This window comes from Poecilia formosa, unplaced genomic scaffold, assembly GCF_000485575.1.
Source record: "Poecilia formosa unplaced genomic scaffold, Poecilia_formosa-5.1.2 Scaffold530, whole genome shotgun sequence".
Lineage (NCBI taxonomy): Eukaryota > Metazoa > Chordata > Actinopteri > Cyprinodontiformes > Poeciliidae > Poecilia > Poecilia formosa.
This window is the reverse complement of record NW_006800469.1, coordinates 251017-269047: the sequence shown is the minus strand read 5'-3', so window position 1 is coordinate 269047 and position 18031 is coordinate 251017. Positions and strand designations below refer to the sequence as shown.

The window sequence follows — 18031 nt, the reverse complement described above, 5'->3', positions numbered from 1 at the left end:
GGACATGAGACAGGACAAACATCACAAGTCTACCAAGACATCTCATGTTGTTATCCATCTACTGAACAATACATGAGGAAAGCCCAAGCTCTTTACCTGTGAACATTTTCCATGGCTGCTACCTCAGCAAGGGCTGCCAAGCTGAAGAAAGCAGGTAGCTCTGGTGGCAAGGTGTTCCGCCCAGTCTCCTCTGCTGTGGGACTGATGTAGCACCTTTTTTCATTGCATAAATTCAGTTGGTTTAATGGCTTCTTATCCTGTTCCTGTTTTAGATCCCTAGCTTTGTTTTCTGTAAAAAATAAAATAAAATAAAAATTCATATGAACATATCTAAAAAATTAGCAAAACACACATTTCACTTATTTGGTGATTTAGGCAGAATATACTGTATGAAATGGGTATCTTAAAACAGCAAAATGTTACTTTATAGTGTAGTATATCAATCATAGTGAAGCCCCAAACATGTATATTAGTCCAAGAGTATTTATGCTGACTTTTGTAGTATTATTTAAATGACTAGAAAATCCTCAGCCCAACAACACAAGTCCATTTTCTTTCCTCTCGCTGCTCAAGTTAAAAGTTAAAATCCCAGACCATAAGCACAACGATTCATAAATGAAGCACCTGAGAACTCACCTTCAGCTGCAGAAACACTGCCATCAGCCGTGCGCACCAAGTGTGTAATCCTGGACTTCCTAGCCTTCCTCTTCTGGCTGCCAACCAGCATCTCCACGCTGGAGGCACCATGGATGTCAGGGAACATGGAAGCAGAGGGCTGGGCTTTTGAAACTGAATCCAACTGCCAGCAGTTACTCTGTTCCACTGCAACATTGCACAAAACACATCAATCATACCAACATAACTTCGACTTTTCACAGTTTGTGACAGGAAGGGTACAGCAGATAAAGAGTTTGCATAACATTCCCACAAAAGCACAGCAAAAAGGACAAACCAGCCCTGCACAACAGATAACCTCATTATTCACAACATTTCAAAGCTGAGCAAACAAAACAAAAACCTGACTAAGTGCAAAACTGTATTTACTTCATGTAAAATAAAAGAGGATGTTGTACTACAGTTTTTTCAGCATGAAAAAATATATTCCATAATCTATAAGAAAAAGTCAGCATGCTAGCAAAATCTGTCACAGCAGCTGTTGAGGTTCATGAACCGTTAGGCTAAGGTGGAAACAAAACATGACATGACTGAGTGGATAAAGTTTTAATTGGATTAGAAGTTAATTTGACTGGAGCTGCATGTAAATTAACTCTGTATTCAGGATTTCCCCCAGAAAACTTGCTAGGCCCAGTGGTCGGGGGGCTGAGGGAGCCCACCAGTGGCCCACCGTGTTTTTGTGTTAAAAATGTCCAGTTGACAGGAAATGTTAAAATATTACTGGGTAATTAAGTTACTTGAAGACAGGGGCGGATCTACTGGGGTGGCAGTTGCCATCCCAAGCGAGAGCCTTGTCACCCCTGTTGCCAACCCAGCTAGCGACAATGAATTCAATAAATAGTTATGGCAAATCGGACATTAAGCGCATGGAACTCTTTTTTCCGACAATATTGAATGCAACACAATGTAACCTGACACCCACTGCTAAGTAGCGGGAAGCGTGAGCGCCAGCAGCATTGATGGATAACTGTTGATTTTATTTATTTTTTGTTTTATTATTTTTCTTATTTATTTTCTAAATTTAGACAGGAAGTAATCTGGGTTGGTCCACTTTCTATAAGTGTAGGGGCCTGGTGAAGGACCAGCATGCATTTGGGTTGCAGAGCTCATGGTTTTTACCAGAGCAAGAGAGGTAGCATGAGAACAGAGGAAAGTTTGAGCTCTGTAATTGGTGAAAGAGGAAAATAAATCATCAAGAACAATCAATAAGTTTGGACATTGAACCTTCTTTTGCCTGTGTCGAGAAACTTGACCCCAGTGCCTCAGTAGTGGCTTGATGGAACTTTTATTGGATGTTTGGCTTGGCAAACAATCAGAAGTGGTTTTGTCTAGTTTGGTTCTTCACCTGTTTAACAGCTTTATTGTATCTTTATTGTGGCGCACTGCAGCCGCTGCAATTCCTAAAAGTTAAACAAGCGACAAAAACTGAGCTAATCCCCTCTGTTCGCAAATCGTGGAGATATTTCTAACAGTCATCAAACTACGGCTCCAACAGCATGTTTAAAATAAAATGATTGACCAATATAAATAGAAATTCACCCATTCTTGCATCTTGACAGAACTAACAGAAACTAAACTGTTTATAGATTTGTATCATGGAGAATCTAATTTCTAATCTTTATTTTAAGTCGTATTTAATAGACATATCTAATAACAAATGATGGCACTACTAATATTTTCGTGACAGATTTCTCCTTGTCCTGTATTGGGATAAAATGGTTTTCTGGACACAATGAATCACATAGCGACCAATAGGCACTGTCCAGTCCAGAAATGCATATCAATTAGCAGCAGTATGAAAGACATACAAATAATGAACTATACTACATTAAGAAATTGTTTTTAAGCCTCGGTGCTACATGAAGCTCATTTTGAAACAATGCAAGTTAAAAATTATATTTTGTATATATATACTGCCACCCCTGAAAAAATCATTGCCCCCCTCTTGTCACCCCATAAATATTTTTCTAGATCCGCCCCTGCTTGAAGACTTGAAGAATTGCTGACAATACTTATTTCACAACTACAGTCTTAAAAACAACAACAAAAATAATTAAAATAAATATCAATAATTTTCACTTCTTTAAATCCAAATTAAGTCAGCAGCCTTTTCAGACCCCCTGGCCATAAAGGACCCAATAAATGCTAACATTTTAATATAGATCACAGATATAGAAATCTACCATTTGTTTATTGTAAATGTCAATGCTATTAAATTTGATTTAATGGTTCCAGCATAGGGGTTGAAGGACTTCATATTTTTTAAGGTTGACTATAACATGATAAAAGTCGAGTCGAAGTCAACTTTTCGCGATGACATCATAGTGACGTAAGCGCAAAATGCTTCACATCAACTTGGACGCTTTATCAGCTATATGCACGGCAAATATTGATAAAAAAAAAAGCACTTTTAACAAGTCTATTATGCAGAATTAAAATAACAAGAAACAATCTGGAAAAATCTGTTTTGTCACGTGATTGGGACTAGTCGACTGGCCTCGTAAAAAATCATTGCAGAGTAAAGAATTGACTAGTCGATTAGTTGGTGCAACCCCTAATTCCAGCATAGATAAATTAACAGATTTCAAATTGTTTAACATTTAAATTTAAGACTTTAAGGAGCCGGCAAGTTTACTTTGTAAAAATGCAAAGAACAATCTTCATAGTTAGATTGCTTTGTTACCATAGCTACAATCTGATGCTATGAGTTTAATCTTTGAGTCTGAGTCCTTTTGTTCACAAATCACAGTAAACTACAATTATCACTGATTGCTTTTAAGGTTAGCCAATTAACCCTTGTGTGTGCGAGGACTGAGGCAAACGTAGAGGACTATGGCAAATGATACAAGTTTTACGTGTGTGGGGTCGGTTGGACCCCATTTCTACATACAAGGGTTAAACTAGGTCCCCTGTCCCAGATTTCTCTAATTCTATGAGAAATGCTGTTAGTGATTTTGATGTTCTTAGCAGCAAGAGGTTTTCTTAATAAAAAACAAAAATAAGCTACACTTAGCCTGGTAGGGGGCAGGCGGCCCGCCAGACTTATAATACATGAAACCCTGGCATTGCTTTGTTCAGTGGAGTGACCTTTCGTATAAACAGCATTCTGACCTTGTGGAGCTTTAGAGGGTTCATCTATGCTAGAGAAGCAGTCAGTTTTCTTTTTCTTGGCAACAGCTGTCCCCTTCTTATCAAAGGTGAGTGGACTGTACTGTGGCAGGCTGTTGAACTTCTTTTCAAACTCCTCTTCTAGTTTTCCCAGGCTGAAAAATCAAGACCAAAGTTAGATCACAAACAGTGGAGGCAATAATTGTTTGGTACCCATTTTTTAAAGGTTTTGAATGCTCTAGTGGCCTTTATTTGATAGTGAATTAAAAGGAAAGGGGGTAACGAGAGAAGGGGAAAGTCATGCAGCATTGGTCACTAGGCTGGGAATCACGTCGAGTACTAAGGCCTCTCTATGGGGGTTGTGCTTAACCCCTTTAAATGGCTTACAAAGAAATGAAATAATTTAAACCAAGAAGCTTGATTCTCATAGGGAAGGACCCCAGCATCTCATTTCATTATATTTTAAAAGGATGTAATGTAAAAGAAAACCAAATTTGGAAAATATATTTTTTTATTGCATAACACAGGAGATGTGTCATGTTTTTCCACTGATATTCTTACAAGTCCTCATTGGTGATGAACCCTAAATCCTTAAGACTGAAAGCCCTACTTGCCATCACCCTAATCTTTAGCTCTTTCCACAGATTTTACATGACTTAAATGTATTTGTGGTGGGATATGACAAACCTCTGTAAAGACTCTTCTTTGGACTTGGACTTTTTTAGCTTCTTGGTATTACTTGGTCCCACATGTGAAACTGTCCAGCTGTCCTGACTCCAGTTAGAATCATGATCAAATGCGCGGAAAGCACCTCTTTTACCTGCAGAAATGAGTCAGCCATATTAGTAATGTTTATCAGCATTCCTTAACTACATATTTTTACAAGACTAGAGTGGAATGTTTAATCTATTTGGTTGAGAATTCAAATTAAATACCTCTGTCTATATTGGCTCTCAATGAAGTTAGCATTCCCTCAGACACAAGAGTTTTGTACAAGGCACCCTTACAGCTTCGCTCGGATTTTCTGGAGCCATGGTTGTGTGTGTTCAGCTCACAGGTTGTGTCACTAGCCTTTTGTTGTTCTTTCTCCTTGTGCTTCTCCTTGTCCTCTTCTTTGGGCTTCACTGGCGATTGGCCACAGTTGGGCTGGGGACACTCTGGCCTGCAGCCTTGAAGGCCTGTGGTTTCACCATCTACACTTTCTGCTTCAGTCCTGGCCTCAATGCCAGGCACTACTTTCTTTCTCTCCCCTTCAGAGGACCCCTGCAGCTTGCTGCTGTCTTCCAACTCTTCTTCTTTCGCTTTAACCAGTATCTTAACTTTGGTCTTAGTTTTCTTTTGTGGCAGACCAGAGCTTCTACTGATAAGACTGGGAGGGGTCTTCTTCTTGGATTTATCCTCTTTGTCAATCCAGGCTCCTCTGGCCACTGCCTCAATGGTGCTGTCCACATTTGATTCAAAGTGCTGACAATTCATGCCCACTCTCTTTTCTGAACATGGAATGTCATTAGACTTCACCTCCTCATATTTCTTGTTCTTCTTTTTGACACATCCACTTTGGCTTGTTTGCTGAGCAGTGGGGGTGGATGTTCCAGAGGAAGGAGATGGAGGGGAGGGCGATCTATGAGGAGGTCTACAGCAGTCAGAGTTGTCTCTCTCCTCCTTAACTCCTGGCTTCATGGATATTTGCTTGAGAGTTGCTGTGGAGCAGTTGTCATCGGGCTGAGACACTATTGAGTCTACTTTCCCTGCTTCTGATGCTAAACACATCTAAAAAACAAAACAAAACAATTACATTATGTGAATCTGTATTTTCGATAATATCCTCCACATATCCTATATAATCGTAATGATTCAATTCAGGATATAAAACAGCAGGGATGGAGTTAAGACCAGTCATTCTGAGATGAATATCAAGGTCAAATATTTAGAACTTCTGACAAATATTTTAGGCATTGCCTTTTGCACACCAAAAAATGCAAAGATTAATGGGAAAAATTTTTTTAATTATTCAAACAAAGTGTAGTTTGATCAACTTAGTAATTTTGGTAAAAGCCACCGCAGTTTTTAGCCAATTGTAGAAATGTACATAATAGTGATAATAATATATTACTATTTTTACAAGTTTAGCAGCAATATGAGACACCATATATGAGTAAGGCACAGATCTCAGAGATAGCAATGTTGGCTCCTTTGTGTCGAGCCCATTATTACTGTATGTTCAACAAAGCAGAGTCGCAAACGTAAGTAAAAAGGTGAGCGAGGAACACCTTTGTTGGGTGATCGTTGAGGGAGGGGGTGCTGTTGGGAACCGGGGTTGTGGGAATGGCTGTTTTGCTGCTTTTCCCCTCCTTGTCCACTAGAGGGTGCCAAGAGGCTGCACCTACCTGGAGGGCGTATCTGTGGTTCCTGGATCCAGCGCACCTGCGACCAACAATCTCATCATCTGTGAGGAGTATATGAGCAGGAGGCTGCTGGCACTTCAGCGCCAGAGTGTTTGCCAGTAATGGTACTCCGGCACCCCGAGTTTGCTCTCTGTGATCTCACCAAATTGACTTTTAGTAATATTTCCTTGTTGCCTCCTCCTGAGGTGTTTTCCTAGTGACACCTTGGACCCGATCTCTGTGAAGCCCTGGGTTTACTGCTTTCTGGATTATCTCCCTCGTGACGCTGTGGATGTTACCCACTGGTTGCCTGAGTTCCATCGTCAACTCGGCAATCAACCTTACCTCTTGAATTTTCTGGCCGGCAGCCCATCTCGCTCCTCACCTCCTCCGCTCCAGTGCTTCCCTGTCCGCCCTCCACTGCAGCCTCCACTACCATCAAGAAACCCTCTTCATCCGAACACAGTCCCGGTGACTACAGTACTTCACCTCAATACTCCGGCGACACTGGTTGCAGCCCCCCACGGTCCAGACAGCCAAATTCAAACTCTTTGTTTAAATAAACGTTATTTTACTGATTGCTGTTCTCCAAGTGGTGTTCTGCATGTGGGTCAGAAAACTAGAATCCAACATGACAGAACACTCTGGCCAACAGACAAACCCAGGAGACACACTCCGGAGAACTTTAGAGGAACAACACTCTCTCATTCAGAACTATGACACTTTATAGGAACTAAATAATCGTCAAGCAGAAACTAACTGCCACCTTGAAGAACTCGCTAACTTTTTACAAAACTCTTTTCAACAGACTTCCGCTGCCGCTGCCACTCCGACGACAGCTCAAGTCCCTGCCTCCAGGTCTGAAACTCCAATCCGTGCCACGTTTTCCGACCTATGACTACTACACAATCCCCGCATTAACTGGTCAGAAAAACATATTGTACCATGGTCACTAAACTGTTACTCCACCTGTCTCCGCTCAGCAGTCCCTCCAGGTCCTCCACCAGTGAAACAGCATGAAGCTGACCCACCTGATCTCTCCACCATCCAGTGAATTATCATGATCTAGCACCGGTTTTCAGTAAGTCCAAAGCACTATCTCTTCCGCCTCATCATCCTTATGATTGTGCAATCGATCTCCCTGGAGCACTACTACCCAACACTCGCCTGTATCACATATCACAACCTGAAAGAGAGACTATGGAGAGATGCATAAAGGAGTCCCTGGCTGCCGGCATCATCCGCCCTTCATCCTCACCTTTGGGTGCAGGATTCTTCTTCGTAGGGTTTGAGGTTTGAATCAAATTACTGTTAAAAACAAATACCCTTTGCCACATCTTTCATCAGCTTTTGAACCAGTCCATGAAGCCACCATTTTTACTAAACTCAACCTCAGAAATGCGTATCATTTCCTTCGCATCCACGAAGGGGATGAGTGGAAGACGGCATTCAAAACAACCCTAGGTCATTTCGAGTATCTGGTTATGCCCTTTGGCCTGTCTTGTGCCCCAGCCTGTTTTCAAGCCTTAGTGAACGATGTCCTGAGAGATTTTCTGAACATGTTTGTGCTTGTCTACCTCAATTATATTTTGATTTATTCTAAGACTCTCTCAGAACACATGAATCATGTCCGCTTCATCCTGTAGCGCCTCCTGGAGAACAAGCTGAAAAGTGTGAGTTTCATCGACCCTCTGTTACTTTCCTGGGATTCATACTAGAGGGTGGACAGGTAAGACCCATGGAGGAAAAGATCAAAGCGGTGTTGGAATGGTCCACTCCTGAAACTCGTAAGCAGCTCCAAAGATTCCTTGGGTTCGCCAACTTCTATCGCCGTTTCATCAGAAACTACAGTCAAATAGCACAACCTCTAACTGCCCTCACCTCCACTAAGACATAGTTTTTCTGGACCCCTGAAGAAGATGCAGCATTAATCCAGCACAAAACATTTTTTGCCAAGCCACCTATCCTCATCCAACCAGATCCCTCCAAACAATTTATTGTAGAAGTAGATGCATCTGAGACAGGAGATGCATCTACTGTTCTTTCACAATTTTCAGAGCTTGACCACAAAACTCACCCTTGTGCTTTTTTCTCCCACAGATTGTCTCCTGCGGAGCAAAATTATGATGTGGGTGATCAAAAACTGCTCGCCATAAAGCTTGCTCTTGTAATTTTGTTGCTCTGCACAAAATAATCAACCCGTATTTTATTTTGGCGGGTCAAACTGACTGCACACTTTAAGTTCCGGGTCACAGATGAATCCGGATCTCCTCCATTGCTGTTGCTGCTGTCACTGTGGCTAGTTGCTTGTGTTGGCATCTTCCAAAATCATGGAAGAATATGACTGGATCGATCCCTATTAACACACCCGAAGGATTATATTGGGTGTTTTCTGGCAACCGCTCGACGGTGAGTCGTTTGTTTTACGTACTTTGTTTTTTTTTTTTATAATAGAAATGTGGTGGCGACACGCCCACTCAATCTATGTATTGGTGATTCAAAAATGGTCTTATTGATTAAAAGATCATTCTCTTTTTGTTAATTTTGTGGCCGAATAGATGATATATCCTCAAAATATTAAATACGCCCTTTGATTTTTGTAAATTCATCCTTTTAGGATAGTTTTAGTTACTTTTCATTGATTTTGTTGGCGGCCTATAGAACTCTGGAATTGGTTAATTTCTTTGGAGTTGCACAACAAAACAAAAGAAAAAAGGAAAAACAATTGTTTATTGAAACAATACTGAAGTCGATTAAGTTTAATTGACTCTAATGTCAATTAAACTTAGGTACAACTTAAAAGTCCACTTTAATTTGATCTGTAACTTTATTTGGATCTGTAACATTAATGTGATCTTTAATTTGAAATTCATTTGAATAATTCCTGAGAAATACTTTATGGACTATAGCTATTTTTTAAATTATTGAATGTTTAGTTATTTTTGGATAACAGTTTAACCCTGTTTAAATGTGAATGCTAATTTGTTTTTATTTTTATTTATGACCTTGTTTCGGTCAGGTTTTTTTCCACCCCCCTGTTTCAAGCCAGGATGGCGAGCTACCAGATCACTGCAGCTTTGCGGTAGGACTTAATTGAACCAAACTACTTTATTCATTCTGGACCTATTGCCTTGGATCATGGACTAAAAACAGTCAGATTATTGATTGATGGACTATTAATCACCCTGGATTCAAGAACAGACTTAAAATAGGAAAAAAAAACTTTTTGGTTTTCTTCGGGTTTTTTTTTTTTTTTTTTTCTTGTTGTGTCTATTGGTTATAGTCATAGAAAATCACTATTATTATTATTATTATTATTGAATACCTTCCTAAATATATGCAAAAATATAAGCTTGAATAGAATAACTTGAATTTACTTTCTGTCTGATGGTGTTTTATTCACACACACGGGCTCCACAGCCAAACCTTTCTGACTGCCTATTATTATATTTGGCCGTAGTGAGGGGCCAAGCCTTAATTAGCGTTGCACTCTGGAAGAGTGGTGGAACTGGTTGGAGGGTGCGAATCATCCCGTGCTGGTCTGGACGGATTACAAGAATCTTTCATATCTTCAATCTGCTAAAAGACTCGATACCCATCAATCCTGTTGGTCATTGTTTTTCTCTCGGTTTAATCTGTCTATCTCTTACTGTCCAGGCTCCAGGAACATTAAACCTCTGTCCAGAATACATTCTCCAGATGATTCCGAGAAGACCCCTGCCACCATCTTGCCCCCCAGTTGTACCGTCGCAGCCATTACCTGGGAGATTGAGGATCTCATTAAGCAAGTACAGCAGTCTGAACCCAACCCTGGCACCGGTCCCACTAACAAGAGATACATCCCCACCTCCGTCAGAGCCTGCTTAATCCATTGAATGCATTCAGCCAAATTTTCAGTCCCTCTTGAAAATGAGATCTGGATCTCAACAGGGTTTACCTGGTTAAATAAAGGAAATAAAAATAAAAAAAATACTGGTATCACTCCCTTATTTCCCGTCGATTCTGGTGGCCATCCATTCATAAAGACGTCAAAGAGTATGTTCTTGCTTGTCCCACCTGCGCTTGGAACAAGTTCTGCCATCAATCTCCATCTGGTCTGCAACAGCAGTTGTCCATACCCAAACGCTCCTGGTTACACATAGCCGTCACCTTCATCACCAGACTACCCATCTCCAAAGGTTTGACCACCATATACACTATTGTCGACTGTTTTTCTAAATCCTGCCTTTTAATCCCTCTAAGAAAGCTTCCTTCAGCCTTCTAGATTGTGCAGCTCCTGGTAAAACATGTATTCCAATTACACGGCATCCCACAAGAAATCTTATCTGACCGCGGACCACAATTCATAGCCCAGGTTTGGAAACATTTTTGTTCAGCCCTTGAAGCTAAAGTATCTCTAACCTCTGGTTATCACCCTCAGTCAAATGGACAATCTGAACACATGAATCAGGACCTGGAATCAACCCTCAAGATGCCTCACCTCCACCAACCCATCAGACTGGAGTCATCATCTCCCCTGGGTCAAGAATGCTCATAACTCACACATCTCTGCTGCCACTGGTTTGTCCTCTTTTGAAGTCTTGATAGGTTATCAGCCTCCACTTTTCCCTTCTGATGAGAAGGAGATCTCAGTCACCTCCATTCAGCACCACATTCACCATTGTAGAGCCATATGGAACAACATCATCACTGCACTCAACCGAACTGCCGAACAAAACCGCCGTTTTACTGACCGGAAAAGGAGACCTGCCTCTCTTTATACCCCCGGACAAAAAGTTTGGCTCTCCGCAAAAGACATCCCATTGAAATCTATGTCCAAGAAACTGTCATTAGTCCATCTGCAGTCCGTCTTCATCTCCATGCCTATCTTTGTATACATCCCACTTTTCATGTCTCTCAGGTCAAGTCCGCCCAGGGCAGCTCCTTGTGCCCTCCTCCCACCCGAGACATTGATGGGCATCCTGCCTATACTGTCTGCCGGGTCTTGGACTCCCGCGGTTGGCAGTACCTCGTCGACTGGTAGGGCAACAGCCCAGAGGAGCATTTATGGGTCCCTGGTTTGTTTATTTTGGACCCTTCTCTTATGTTTGATTATCGTTCGTCCCTTCCTTCATGCTCTTCTGGACTGCCAGTTTGCGGTCGTTGAGGGAGGGGTACTGTTGGGAACCAAGATTGTGGGAATGGCTGTTTTGCTGCTTTTCCCCTCGTTATCCACTAGATAAGGAGGCTGCACCTAGCTGGAGATAGGGTGAGAAGCTTGGTCATCCAGGAGGGACCCAGAGTAGATCCACTGCTCCTTCACATTGAGAGGAGCCAGTTGAGGTGGCTCAGGCATCTGGTCAGGATGCCTCATCGACGCCTCCCTGGTGAGGTGTTCCGGGCACGTCCCACTAGGAGGAGGCCCTGGGGAAGACCTAGGACATGCTGCAGGGACTATGTTTCTCGGCTGGCCTGGGAAGGCCTTGGGATAACCCCAGAAGAACTGGAAGAAGTGGCTGGGGAGAGGGAAGTCTAGACCTCCCTTCTTAAGTTGCTACCCCCGCAATCAGACCCTGGATAAAGTGGAAGAAAATGGATGGATGGGTATCTAGAACTTACTATTTTTGTTCCTTGTGAGTCAATGTATTTAAAGGGCACTTCAAGAACACTTTTTTATACCAATCTGTTTGGATTGCAGTAATTCTTGGCAATTATATTTTAAGAGTTCTGAAGTTGTATTATTTATTCTGATGTGATATATATCCAGTAGTATCAAGACTCACAGGAGCAAAAACCCACTATTCTTTGATATTACTAAGAAATATTGCTAAGAGTCAATTTGGTGAGATCACGGAGAGCAAACTCTGTGGGCTGGAGCACCATTACTGGCAAAGACTCTGGAGCTGAAGTGCCAGCAGCCACCTGCTCATATACTCCTCACGATGATGAGATTGGTCACAGGTGTGCTAGATACAGGGGCCACAAACACTCCTCCTAGGGGAGAGTCCAGACACCCTATGGAGAAAACCCATTTTGGCCGCTTGCATCCGCGATCTCGTTATTTTGGTCATGACCCAAAGCTCATGACCATAGATGAGGGTAGGAACATAGATCAACCGATAAATCAAGAGCCTCCCTTTTTGGTTCAGTTCTCTCTTCACCACGATGGACCAGTACAGTGCCCGCTTAACTGCAGATGCTGCACCAATCTGCCTGTCAATCTCCTGCTTCTTCTTCCCTCATTTGTGAGCAAGATCCCAAGGTATTTAAACTCCTCCACTTGGGGCAGGACACCAATCACCCCCCCAACCCGGAGAAGGCACTGTACCCTTTTCCGGCTCAAGACCATGGCCTCAGATTTGGAGGCACTGATCCTTATCCCGGCCGCTTTACATTCGGCTGCGAACCACTCCAGTGAGAGCTGCAGATCACGACCTGATGAAGCCAATAGGACCACATCATCCGCAAAAAGCAGAGATCCTAAGGCCACCAAAACGGATCCCCTCAACACCTTGGTTGCGCCAAGAAATTCTGTCCATGAAAATAATGAACATAATTGGTGACAAAGGGCAGCCCTGGCGGAGTCCAATTCTCACCAGAAACGAGCCCGACTTACTGCTGGCAATGNTACACGGCATCCCACAAGAAATCTTATCTGACCGCGGACCACAATTCATAGCCCAGGTTTGGAAACATTTTTGTTCAGCCCTTGAAGCTACAGTATCTCTAACCTCTGGTTAGGAACATAGATCAACCAATAAATCGAGAGCCTCGCTTTTTGGTTCAGTTCTCTCTTCACCACGATGGACCAGTACAGTGCCCGCTTCACGGCAGACGCTGCACCAATCTACCTGTCGATCTCCTGCTTCTTCTTCCCTCATTCGTGAGCAAGATCCCAAGGTATTTAAACTCCTCCACTTGGGGCAGGACACCAATCACTCCCCCCAACCCGGAGAAGGCAATGTACCCTTTTCCGGCTCAAGACCATGGCCTCGGATTTGGAGGCACTGATCCTTATCCCGGCCGCTTTACATTCGGCTGTGAACCACTCCAGTGAGAGCTACAGATCACGATCTGATGAAGCCAATAGGACCACATCATCTGCAAAAAGCAGAGATCCTAAGGCCACCAAAACGGATCCCCTCAACATCTTGGTTGCGCCAAGAAATTCTGTCCATGAAAATAATGAACATAATTGGTAACAAAGGGCAGCCCTGGCGGAGTCCAACTCTCACCAGAAACGAGCCCGACTTACTGCTGGCAATGTGGACCAGACTCTGACACCGGTCATACAGGGACCTGACAGCCCGTATCAAAGGGCATGGTACCCCATACTCCTGGAGAATCCCTCACAAAACCCCCGACGGACACAGTCAAACTCCTTCTCCAAGTCCACAAAACACATGTACACCGGTTGGGCAAACTCCCACACACCCTCCAGGACCCTGCTGAGGGTGTAGAGCTGGTCTAGTGTTCCACAACCAGGACAAAAACCACACTGCTCTTCCTGAAGCCGAGGTTCTACTATCCGACGTTTTATCGAAGTTCTAGATACACATATCACTATTCATTAGATGGGCTATTTTGGAAATTTGTGAAAGTCTAAGTTTAAATATTATTCTTAAAAGGTCCCAAAAGATTGACATCCATATGGAGATTTAGTTGATCAAATCTAATGTATGCTTTTACCTGCAAAAACATGGATTAATGAAGTGCTGTTGTCAACAATATTTTGACCTTCCTAAACCTTCTTATTCAAATACTCAAATTTTAAATACTGAGACATGGTTATGTCATTGTCTTTCTGACATTAATTAATTTAACATGCATCTTTTAAAGATGATTCACTTACCTCTGCAAGCTGGAAGAGAGCTGACTGTCTGTATGGTTTTCCTTCAACGGTGCCTGAAAAGGAAGACTGAACACACCATGACAATCAGTTCTCCATCATGTTACTTCCTGGTATTATACAACAATTCTGTTTGATTCTAACAAACTCAATAATATACATCTAGGCTTCAGCTTTTACTATGTCAAGCAATGAAATTAGCTGGCTCTTGATGAATCCAAATGGTTGAAGCTGTTAATTAAAACTTGCTTAAAAGATGAAAAACATTACTGAAATAATTTACATTTCAATATTACCAGTGACTTTTTAAAAGTGCACATATTTAATCTGAAACTTTTAGTAAAATGGTAAATGGTTTGGATTTTTATAGTATTTTATCAAGTCCAGAGGACCCCACAACACTTCACACTACATTCAGTCATTCACGCACATTCACATTCTGATGGTGGCAACCTATTAGATTGCATCCACATATATAATTCTGTTATTTGAAATCAAATATTTATACTGAGTAGAAAGACACAAACAATGGTCTTCTCACTGTCCAGTTTCAATCAGTTCACTAATCAGCATCAGACCAAACTTGACCTGTTTTAGCTTAGTTAGAATTACCAGAATTACCAAAATTATTTATTTATTTACTAAATGCCAGAAAACTTGGCCAGAACATTTTTAGAATATTTTTTCCAACTTTCCAACTCTTGAAACTCTCGAATTCAAGAGTTTATATACATTTGGTCAGTATCAATGATAACTTCTTTAAAAGTCAAACCTTTTGGGTTTCCTTCCACAAACTTCTCACTAGAGGTGTACCGATCGATCGATCGGCCGAATTTCTGTGAAAAAGTGTATGATCGGTGATCGCCCATCACTGTCTCTTGTTGCCGATCACCAAAACCAATCACAATTATCTCACCTCACAGCTTGCATGTGCATCTAATCTCCTCTTTCCTTCACACTGCGCAAGCACCCGGCAACAAATCCTGTCTTGTGGAACTATGACACTCTGAGAATGAATGGATGCATGTTGTGGTGGAAAATTACCTCAGGGGTGAAGCATGTCAAAATGCAGCAACACAACTAATTAAATATGGCATTTAAAAAACTTGATGGAGTTTGGCTACATAAGGGCACACTGCAGGACAAAAAAAGACATCCGGAGTGGCCAGACAGCGGGTAAAGCAGCGTACAACTACCAACACTTACCCAGATTAGCATCATGGTCAGAAAGCTAAACAAATAACCCGAAAAGTAATTCAAGTCATCGAGCTGATGGTGTAAGACACTGGTTGTGCTCTGGCTCTTGGACCACCGCTACACGCTACTGGTTGCAATATTTCACAGACGGAGTGCCACTCAACCTCCACCAGACAGTAAACTCTCACACCGAACAGCTGCTTGAAGCTGTCACTTAAAAGAAAAAGATTTTAGATATGTATTAAAATATGTCTATTATATCTGAATTAGGTGAATTTATTGCCAGATAATTTTTCCATTTTGCCAGAAAACACAGTATCACTTATACCCAGGGGTGAAAGTAGGTGGGTACAGTTGGGTACTGTGTACTCCTAAAAGATTTAGCGGGGGTACGCAGTACCTGCAAGAGAGGGCAGCGGCTGTCTGCTGCTCTATTTTGCCTCTTATTTAGTGGAAATATTGATGTTGATGAAACTTTCTCCAAAATAATTACCTTTTTCAACCTTTATAGCTCCATTGTTGAAAATGAGGCTCTAGTTCCTCTAGAACCTGTGTCCAACCAAACGCCCATGTCCAACGTTTGGTCCTCATATATGGATGAGGACCATATATGTCCTACAACCCTAACTTTAATATAACTCATCTCTTAATGAAGGATAATTATTCAGTCCAGTCATTTTGATAACGGGCAGGGCCCCGTATTTCTCGGCCCTTAAGAGTCTTTTGAACACAGGGTCCTTGTTTGTCTTCTTCAGATCCAGAGGTATGTGGTTCATACCGGTGTTGCACAGCCAACCTTCTTCTGTGGGCTGCAACTTCTGCAACCTGACACTTGCCCTTTTTCCTTAGCAGTTTCGGAGACCCAACCAGAGCTTTCCTTCCGCTGTCACTTCCAGGCTCATCTGGTGCTGGTGTAGGGGAAGTGGTCATGTGTTTGGGTAATGGAACTACATCTTGGCACAGAGAAAGGAACCATGTGTCTTTGTCGTTTGACCCATGCTGGTATGACATCACTTGTGTATGACTTCAACTGATCATGGTGCATGACCTTTTTGTCACGTTGTGTTAACCTTTCATATAGTACAGGTCCAAGCTGGGCTTTAAAAATACATGGGCCTTTCCAGGGAGGCTGCAGCTTGGAACTAAAGCCCAACTTCCTCGTGTTGTCCTTTACATAGACCAGGTCCCCTATGTTGTAACTGCATTCTTTAGCTCGCAGGTCATGGGTCCTCTTCTGTCTGATCTGAGCTCCACGTAGATGCTGCCGTGCCATGTCATGAACTTCGCCAAGGGTCTTCTCAAGGTCATGAGCGTACTCATGGGTGTCCTTTTCACTCCATGTTCGTTCTGCAAGACCAAGCCAGAGGTCTTGTGGCTGATGAACTTCTCTCCACAGTATCATCATATTTGGTGAGAATCCAGTGCTGGAGTTCTGTGCACTGCAATATGCAGCTGTTAGCAGATTCAAATGCTCATCCCAGTTCTTCTGATTTTGGTCTACATAGCAGCGGATCATCTGCAGAAGGGTGCGGTTAAATCGTTCCACTTGCCCGTTTGAAGCAGGATGGTACGGAGTGGTTCTGGTCGTGGAGATCTGGAAAAGTTGATAAATACTGTTGAAAAGTACATTTTCGAAGTTGCGGCCTTGGTCCGTATGGAGCTCTAATGGGGCTCCAAAACGAGCTAGGAAGTTGTTGACTAACATTCTGGCAGTTGTTTCTGCTCCGTGGTCTGGAACTGGGAAAGCCTCAACCCACCTCATAAACTGATCCATGATGACAAGAATATACTTGTTTCCAGAGCTTGAGATGGGAAAGGGGCCCAATATGTCAAGGTGCAACTGGTCCACTGGTGCTCCTGCTTGGTAACTTTGTAGCTTAGCTCTCTTCGAGGGGCTGCTTGACTTCAGACCTTTGCATCGGGGGCATTGTTGGATGTATTTGTGGAGGTCACTTCCCATGCCATACCAATGGAAGCTCTGCCTGAGACATTAGAGAGTCTTTGTTTCACCTAGATGCCCTGAAAGTGGTGGGTCATGGCAGGCCTGCATGACCTCCATTTGCAATGAAGCAGGGACCAACAGCAGGAGGGAAGGTTTTAAGCTATACACATTTTCCCAGTGATAATATAGGACCCCTTGATGGAGTTCTATCTGTGGCCAGCAGAGCCAGTATTTTCTAACTGCTGGACTCTCAATCGCAACTTCATCCTTTGTTGGAAGACTCCCTGCTTCCTTCCAGCTATGTAGGATGGAAAGTGCAGTGTCTTCTTTCTGTGCTGCTGAAAGCTGCTGGCTGCTAAGCGTTTGCATCCAATTTATTTGGGGGATTTGAGTCTCAGCTTCAGCTTGGTGCTGCTCCTGTGTGCTGTTTCCAACTTCTTTCACTGTCACATGCCTTATGACGTGTGGGACAACATCATCAACATCTTCCTCAAATCTGGCCCATTGTTTGTGCAGTCTTTGACAGTGAGAACATCCTCTGCAGGGGAGCTCCATTACATCCTTGCCCGCTTGATAGCAGTCACAGTTTGTTGACCCTTCTGTAGCCTGCTTTGAAAGTGCATCAGCATTTGAGTGTTGCAGAGCAGAGCGATGCTCCATGTCAAAATCATACTGACTTAGTTCTTCAAGCCTGTTGGCCTTCAGGGTGTTTGAAGCGAAAGAGCCAAGCTAGACTTCCTTGGTTTATCATGACTTTTTCCTAATCTAGAAAATATATTTTTGTTGATATACTTAGCAATATTAATTAGAACAAATCACTTTCTTGACTGCTGGAGATAAGCACCACCCCCCTCGCAACAGTGCAAGGACAAGCATGTTCAGATAATAGAAGGATGG

General features: G+C 42.6%; 1 protein-coding gene across 6 annotated transcripts in view; it reads right to left on the bottom strand.

Moving 5' to 3' along the window:
- Positions 1–18031, bottom strand: part of bbx (BBX high mobility group box domain containing) — a 50914-nt gene that overhangs the window by 1007 nt on the left and 31876 nt on the right. For all 6 annotated transcript variants that reach the window (XM_007540261.2, XM_007540263.2, XM_007540262.2 and 3 more), the window contains 6 exons: positions 13999–14064; positions 4719–5553; positions 4471–4603; positions 3787–3938; positions 637–822; positions 97–289 (listed from right to left, as the gene is read on the bottom strand). In XM_007540261.2, coding sequence (XP_007540323.1) covers positions 97–289; positions 637–822; positions 3787–3938; positions 4471–4603; positions 4719–5553; positions 13999–14064 — 1565 coding nt within the window. The remainder of the gene's footprint in view (positions 1–96; positions 290–636; positions 823–3786; positions 3939–4470; positions 4604–4718; positions 5554–13998; positions 14065–18031) is intronic.